General features: G+C 60.3%; 1 protein-coding gene across 1 annotated transcript; it reads right to left on the bottom strand.

The window, feature by feature from the left end:
- On the bottom strand, positions 1-1,415 carry TMEM185B (transmembrane protein 185B). The gene has a single exon (XM_004589338.2). It carries the CDS (start codon positions 1,389-1,391, stop codon positions 339-341), a length of 1,053 nt encoding a protein of 350 aa, XP_004589395.1. The 5' UTR covers positions 1,392-1,415; the 3' UTR covers positions 1-338.
- Positions 1,416-6,903: the final 5,488 nt, after the last annotated feature.

Here is a 6,903-nt window from a genome sequence, read left to right as displayed (position 1 = left end):
AAAATACACAAACCCCAAAACCACCCCAACAGCTGTGTATTTATTCCTTTTAAGGAACCCCATGAGGGTACCTCAACTTGTGTCCCTGGTTGGGGGAAAGTTGGAGGGCTGGCTGTGACAGCAGCAACCTGGCAAGCAACACCCCCTTCTGTCACACTCACACACACACGTAGGAACCCAACCTCCTCTATTCACGGCGTGCACTGGGTCAGCACTGGGCCTCGGGCTGGCTGGAACAGAGCGCACTCAGAGGTGACAAAGGAGGGTCCCCCGGGGGGTGCATGCACGCAAAGGCAGACCGCAGCTGGCGATAGTGCACACACCGAGGAGCAGGAGGGTTAATCCGGCATGTCGATGTTCAGCTTGGGGGGCGGGGGCACGTACTTCCCCGGGCTCTGTGTCACCACTCTGGCCTTGCCGAACACGGGGGCCAGCTTGGGGCCTTCCGGTCCGGCCGTGGCCGTGTCTTCGGCATCCTCGCTGTCCTCATGCTGCAGGTCGTAAGAGATGTTGCCGTACTCCCGCAGGCAGGGGAAGATCTCCAGCAGGAACTGGCAGAAGTCCCTGCGGATGCCGAACCACCAGTGGTTGCCGCCCTTGAACCTGAACGTGGTGGCCATGAGCGTGAGCAGCGAGATCCAGAGCGGCACGAAGATGGCCACGTGCGAGAAGGCGTTGTGGCCGTCCAGCCTGTGTACCAGCAGCACCTCGAAGGTCAGCAGCGGCACCACGATGGCGATCCAGCTCACGGCCATGGTTACGTGCGTCCGTCGCTGCTCGGCCACCACCTCCAGGGAGCGCAGGAAGAGGAGGGACCAGACCACGTAGTAGAGCACTACGAGGCACAGGAAGGCCATGAGGATCCACAGCGGCACGCACACCACGAGCCAGGGCCAGTGGATGATGCGGTCCAGGCGCAGCGCGATGAAGATGAACTGCAAGATGTTGACGGAGCACAGCAGTTCCAGCTCCAGCGAGCGGTCGTGTCGGAAACCCCAGACGCACGCCGCCACGGCCACGGGCGACACGAAGAAGAGCGGCATGAAGACCAGCAGCCAGAAGTGCGTGCCCCGCTCCAGCCGGTCGCACACCAGCACTTCGAACAGCAGCAGCAGCAGGTGCAGGCCCACGGCGATGAGCATGGCTTTGAACTCGACGCAGGACTCGCCTTCCGTGCGGTAGCGCGGGTGTCGCGCCCACACGCCCGCGCCCACCGCCGCGCCCGCCATCACCAGCAGCTTCCACAGCCAGATGGGCGCGAACACCGCCCAGTAGCTCCACTGCAGCACGCCGTCCAGCCGCAGCGGCAGCAGCACCGAGAACGCGAGCAGGCAGGCGTAGATGAGGAACTTACTCGGGTTGAAGTCCTGGAACAGGCCCCTGGGGTTCATGGCCGCCGGCCGCGGCGGGAAACCGGCCCGACTTCGGGGCGCTGCACGTCGGCGGCCAGCAGGCCTGCAGGAGGCTCACACAGGCCGGAACACGTGCGCGCGCGGTCACGTGGCCCGGCCGGAAGCGTGCAGGCCCCGAGCCGACGCGGCGGCCGTGGCTACGAGGAAGCAGCCGCCGGCTGGCGTCTCTGGCCGCCGCCGCCGCCGTAGTCAGCCGACTGAGGGACCACGGCGTCCGCCTTCATTCCGCGCCCACGGAGAGAGAAGCTCGCAGCGTTCGGCGCTGCTGACTCCCAGGCCCGCCCGTCGGTCGCAGCGAGCGAACCGCGACTTCGGGCCGACGCTTCCTGGTGGCGGCCGGAACATGGAGGCGGGCGTGAGCTCACGTCCTTCCGCCGACCCGGGGAGGGCCCAGCGCGCTGGGGGCGTGGCCTAGGGGAGAGGGCGGGGCCCAAGCCGGGGCTTCACGGTAACGGGCGGGACCGAGGGCGTGGGCGGGGCTGGCCGGAACTGCTCGGTAACGGCAAGGGCGGGGCTGAGGGCGTGGCTCATACCGGGCAGCTCGGCGGTGGGCGTGGCCGAGGGCGGGGCTCGGGGCGGGGCTCCTCAGCAATCATGCACACGGGACTTCTGGCCCTCGCGGCCGGCTCCCGGTTACCAAGTGGGTAATGGGGACAGCACAAGTGGGGACGCCTGTGTGTGTGCACGAGCGCAGGCGGGTGGCTCCGTGACTCGGTGCCGGGAGCCGTAAGCCTGGCAAGCGCGGGTGTTGCAAGCACAAGTGAGCGTGGGCCGGTTGCTCAGCGCGGAGACCAGGGTGAGGGAGAGGCACTTTGCACGCCCATCGGGCTCCCAGACCGTGCCCGGGTCCGCCTGCCTGCCTGCCTGCCTGCCTGCTGCGTGGTGGCTGCCCCAGTGATTTGACACCCTGTTCCCATCCCTTGCTTACCACTCCTTCCACCACCATCATCAACAACCCTTCTCCTCCCTCTCCTCCCTCTCCTCCCTCTCCTCCCTCTCCTCCCTCTCCTCCCTCTCCTCCCTCTCCTCCCTCTCCTCCCTCCCCACAGCACGGGCAAGAAAAAAACCTGGCCAGGATGGTTCGATTTTAAGTCTGATCTCATTTTGTGATTGATTTGGCTCCAGCCTGTTCCAACTGATTTTTTTAAAGACTTATTTCTTTTTATTACAAAGTCAGATATACAGAGAGGAGGAGAGACAGAGAGGAAGATCTTCCGTCCGATGATTCACTCCCCAAGTGACCGCAACGGCCAGTGCTGTGCCAATCTGAAGGAGCCAGGAGCCAGGAACCTCTTCCAGGTCTCCCACATGGGTGCAGGATCCCAAAGCATTGGGCCGTCCTCGACTGCCTTCCCAGACCACAAGCAGGAAGCTGGATGGGAAGTGGAGCTGCCAGGACCAGAACCAGCACCCACATGGGACCCCAGCACGTTCAAGGTGAGGACCTTAGCAGCTAGGCCACCGCGCTGGGCCCGTTCCAACTGATTCTTGCAGGACAATGAGCGAAAAGGGGGTCCTGGAGCGGCGGTCAGGGGGCCTGGCCGTGTAGTTCAGGCCCTCCCCTGTGCACCTGCGGATAAGCCCAGGATCTCTTTGGACCCAGCTTACTGGTTGAAGCCTAGGAGCTGGTCTGAGCCATCTGTGTGTCTGTGGTTTTGAAGAACCCCTCTCTACCCCTCCCTAGCTGGACAGACCTGGGCCAGGGTCCTCCCCCTGGCCTTCTGTAGTGGATGTGTGATGCTGGGCAGCATCTGACCACCGCACCTGCCCAGCCCTGCTCCATCCCTGGCTGGAGAAAACCAGCAACTGCTCTGTCCAGACACCGGTATGGGGGTGGGGGGAGTCCGAAACACCATGTGGGGTGCACAGTGGCAACCCTCAGTGCCATTCCCACAAGTTGTCTGGTCCCCACTTCAGCCAGAGCAGCCAAGTGGCCCTCCAAGGGTTTGCTAGCTAAAACGAAATTGTTTGAAAAGCGGTAGCTCAGTCCAGTGTCCTGGTCATCTGGGAAATGGGCTGGTGAAGGCTTGCAGGACAGTTTTGGGGAATGCATGAATGTAGAGTAAGGTGAGTGATTAAGTAAGGTGAGCGAGGAGAGGAACCTGGTGGCAGGCAGCTGGTCGCAGAGCCCCCAGAGAGCCATCAGAAGCCCTCCTCAGCCCCGGTAGCAGCCAAGCGATGTTGGGGCCTCTGCTCCCCAGCTGTGGGCTAGGAAGAATTGGAGCGTTTTACCCACCTCCACAGCTCCACATCCCCAATGAGAGCCTGCCTCCTGCTCTCCCGGACACAGGACGCATGGCCCACCTTCAGTGGGCCTAACCTCTCTGCCAGGGTGCATGCCCCTCCCCCAGCAGGCCTGGCCTCTCCCCCAGCAGGCCTGGGCCCTCCTTCAGCAGGCCTGGACCCTCCCCCAGGAGGCCTGGGCCCTCCCCAAGTAGGCCTGGGCCCTTCCCCAGCAGGCATGGTCCCTCCCACAGCAGGACTGCCTTCCTGGCTTCCCCTGGCCCTGCCCCATGGCTCTTTCCAAACACCCTTAAGACTAACCGGTTGTTTGTGCCAGGCATGGACTGGCACAGCCTCCTGAGTCTGGCACACAGCCAGTGCCTTAGCTTGTTCACTTACAGGGAGGGGTCAGAGGGCAGTGGCCTTTCTGTCCCCCTGAGGGTCACAAGCTGCATCCCGCCACGCATTGTCTGGAAAGCCTGAGACCCTGAGGGCCCAGCCACTCTGCTCTGGTCTCCGCAGCCCAGGGACCATTGGCTGTCACAGACTCAGTTCCCTAGGTTGCAACGGAGTGGTCATCCATCCCTCTGTGGGATTTCAACCTCAGCTAACACTTAGGTCATCAAAGATGTTTGACATGTTGCTAGAGTGGCTGTCCCAGACCTTGGGGTCTGTTCCTCCCACGCTCCTAGGGCAGTATGAGGCGAGCAGCACCCTCATTCTGTGCCATCCACTCCCCACCTGGAGGGTGCTCTCTGCACCTCGCTGGCAGATGGCTCATCCTTTCCCAGCTCCAATCGTCCCTCGGGATCCACAGGGTATGGGCTCTGGAACCCAAGGTGGACGTCAGGATCTGCGGGTGGTCCAAGGCTTGGGCCCCTGTACCCACATGGGGGACCCAGAAGAGGCTCTTGGTTCCCAGATTGGGACCTGCCCAGCTCCAGCCTTAGCAGCCACCTGGAGAGTAAACCAGCGGATGGAAACTAACTACCTAGTATACATCAGTGACACTGTGACTGCCCCGCTCCCTAGGCCATGGAGGGGACTGACCAACTTTGAAAGGTGCCACTACCCCAAGGGGCTGACCCTAGGTTAGCAGGCCTAAGACACTGCTGGCCACCACTTTGCTCAAGTCTCCTGGGACTGAGGTCAGGCCTCAGCATCCCCTGGAATGTCAGCTTCCAAGCAGAGTTCTGGTGCTGGCTCCCCAGGGTGGCCTGGAGCTGGGCAGGAGGCTTCCACTGGCCCCTGGCCACAGGAGACAAGGGGCCCTTGCTGAATGTCCTCCATGGGACTGGTTTGGGGCAGATAGGAAGGTCCTGAAATTCCCCTTTTGGGACCTGTTTTCAGGAGCCACAGCTTCCCGGCCCCACCCTTACCCCTTGGCCCCCAGTACATTCTCATCTCTCCTAGCAGTAGCTCACTTCCCCACCACCATCCTGCATGTCCCCACCACCCTCCCCTCACAGCCGTGGCTCGCACACCTGCAGAGGCCTGTGCATGGACTCTTGACCCCCCCCATCCTCACATGCAAATATGTGTGTGTACGTGTCCGCAGAGCTCAGTGACCTTGACAAGGAGCTGACTCAGCCTCCTGTTCTCACTTGGGAATGGTGATAAAATGTGTGCAGGCCAAATGAAACAATGTAGGAATAATCTAGAACATGCTCCAAGATTTGGTCCCTCGGACCCTCTTGTTTCCACCCGTGCCTCCACCTCCCCCCTACATACACACACATACACCTTCCTGGGTAGCAGATTAGCTGTCCCTCCCTCGGGACACAGATACAGCAAGGAGCTGTGCCCACGGCTGCTCCTCTGTTGGCCCCATCTCAGCTCAGCCATCTACCTCCTCCGAGAGGCCCTCCCCAGTCACCACCTCCCTCCTCACACCCCTGCTTCATTCTACTTCCCATGGAGTCACTGAACAACTTGAGCAAAATAAAGTGTTATTGAAGAAAGGAAAGCTGTGTGCTCACTGCTTACACAAAAGTGCCACGATTGTCTTTCTGGTTGGGCCACAGTGCTAAGAGCGGGCATCACCCTCCAAGCCACTGGACTCTGCTCTTGTAGCTTAACACTGCTTGCCTCCTCCCCGCCTGCTTGTCTGCTTCAGCCAGTACCAACCTTGCCCTGCACGGTGGGGGCTGGGGCGGCAATTGCCCTGATGATCACTGAGGGTACTGGCAGCTCAAAGCAACCTTTGGTCACAAAGTCAGCTGCAGTCTTTGCTACAAGGGTTGTGGGACCAGTCTTAGTGCAAAGGCAGAGCTGTGTGAACTGTGATTTGGGGGCCACGGTGTTCCTTTCTTGATCCCAAGGTCATGGCTGAGGCAGCAAATGTCCTCCCTCTCTCCCTCCCTCTTTCCCTTCTTCCTTTCCTTCCCTTATATATTTGAAAGGCAGAGTTACTTCGAGGGAAGGAGAGACAGAAAGATCTTCCATCCTCTGGTTCATTCCCAAATGGCCACAATGGCCAGAGATGAGCCGATCCGAAGCCAGGAGCTTCTTCTGGGTCTCCCACGTGGGCGCAGGGTCCCAAGACCTTTACTTCTTTCCCAGGCCACAAGCAGGGAGCTGGATGGGAAGTGGAGCAGCTGGGACATGAACTAGCCCCTACATGGGATCCCGGCATGTGCAAGGTGAGGATTTAGCTACTGAGCCATCACAGGGAATCGGAGAAGGTGTTCTGTCCCTGTAACTCCCTTCCCCTGCCCCCAGTTCAAGGGGCATTCAAGTGGGAACCACCTGGACTCAAGCCTCACAATTACCATTGAACCAGCTGTGTGCCCGAGGCCAAACTCAGCTTCTCTGAGCATAGGTTTTGCCACCTGTAAAATGGGGCTGCTGTCTGTGTGGCACGGTGGAGGTGAGATGATACGGCAGGCCTGCCACCATCAGGAGATAGTCCGCATGGGCACCCACTCCTCTCACGGCACGGAAGAGGGGCTTTCTGTGTTAGAGTCAGGCGGCAGGTAGCTAGGGGAGTACTTCAGTAACCTGAAGAAAAACCAGGTACCTGACTCTGGTTCGGCTTTGTAGATTTTTTCTTTTCCTTTTTTGCCTTTTTAAAAAAGATTTATTTATTTGAGGGCCAACACTGTTGCTCAATAGGCTAATTTTCCACCTTCAAGCGCAAGTATCCCATATGGACCGGTTTGTGTTCTGGCAGCTCCACTTCCCGTCCAGCTCCCTGCTCGTGGCCTGGGAAAGCAGTAGAGGACGGCCCAAGGTTTGGGACCCTGCACCCACATGGGTGACCTGGAAG

The sequence above is a fragment of the Ochotona princeps genome, chromosome 5, assembly GCF_030435755.1.
Source record: "Ochotona princeps isolate mOchPri1 chromosome 5, mOchPri1.hap1, whole genome shotgun sequence".
Lineage (NCBI taxonomy): Eukaryota > Metazoa > Chordata > Mammalia > Lagomorpha > Ochotonidae > Ochotona > Ochotona princeps.
The sequence above is the reverse complement of the archived record's forward strand: the minus strand, read 5'-3'. Positions and strand labels throughout refer to the sequence as shown.

Coding starts and splice junctions, on each gene's coding strand:
- TMEM185B (XM_004589338.2), bottom strand. CDS start 1,391: ATGAACCCCAGGGGCCTGTTCCAGGACTTCAACCCGAGTAAGTTCCTC.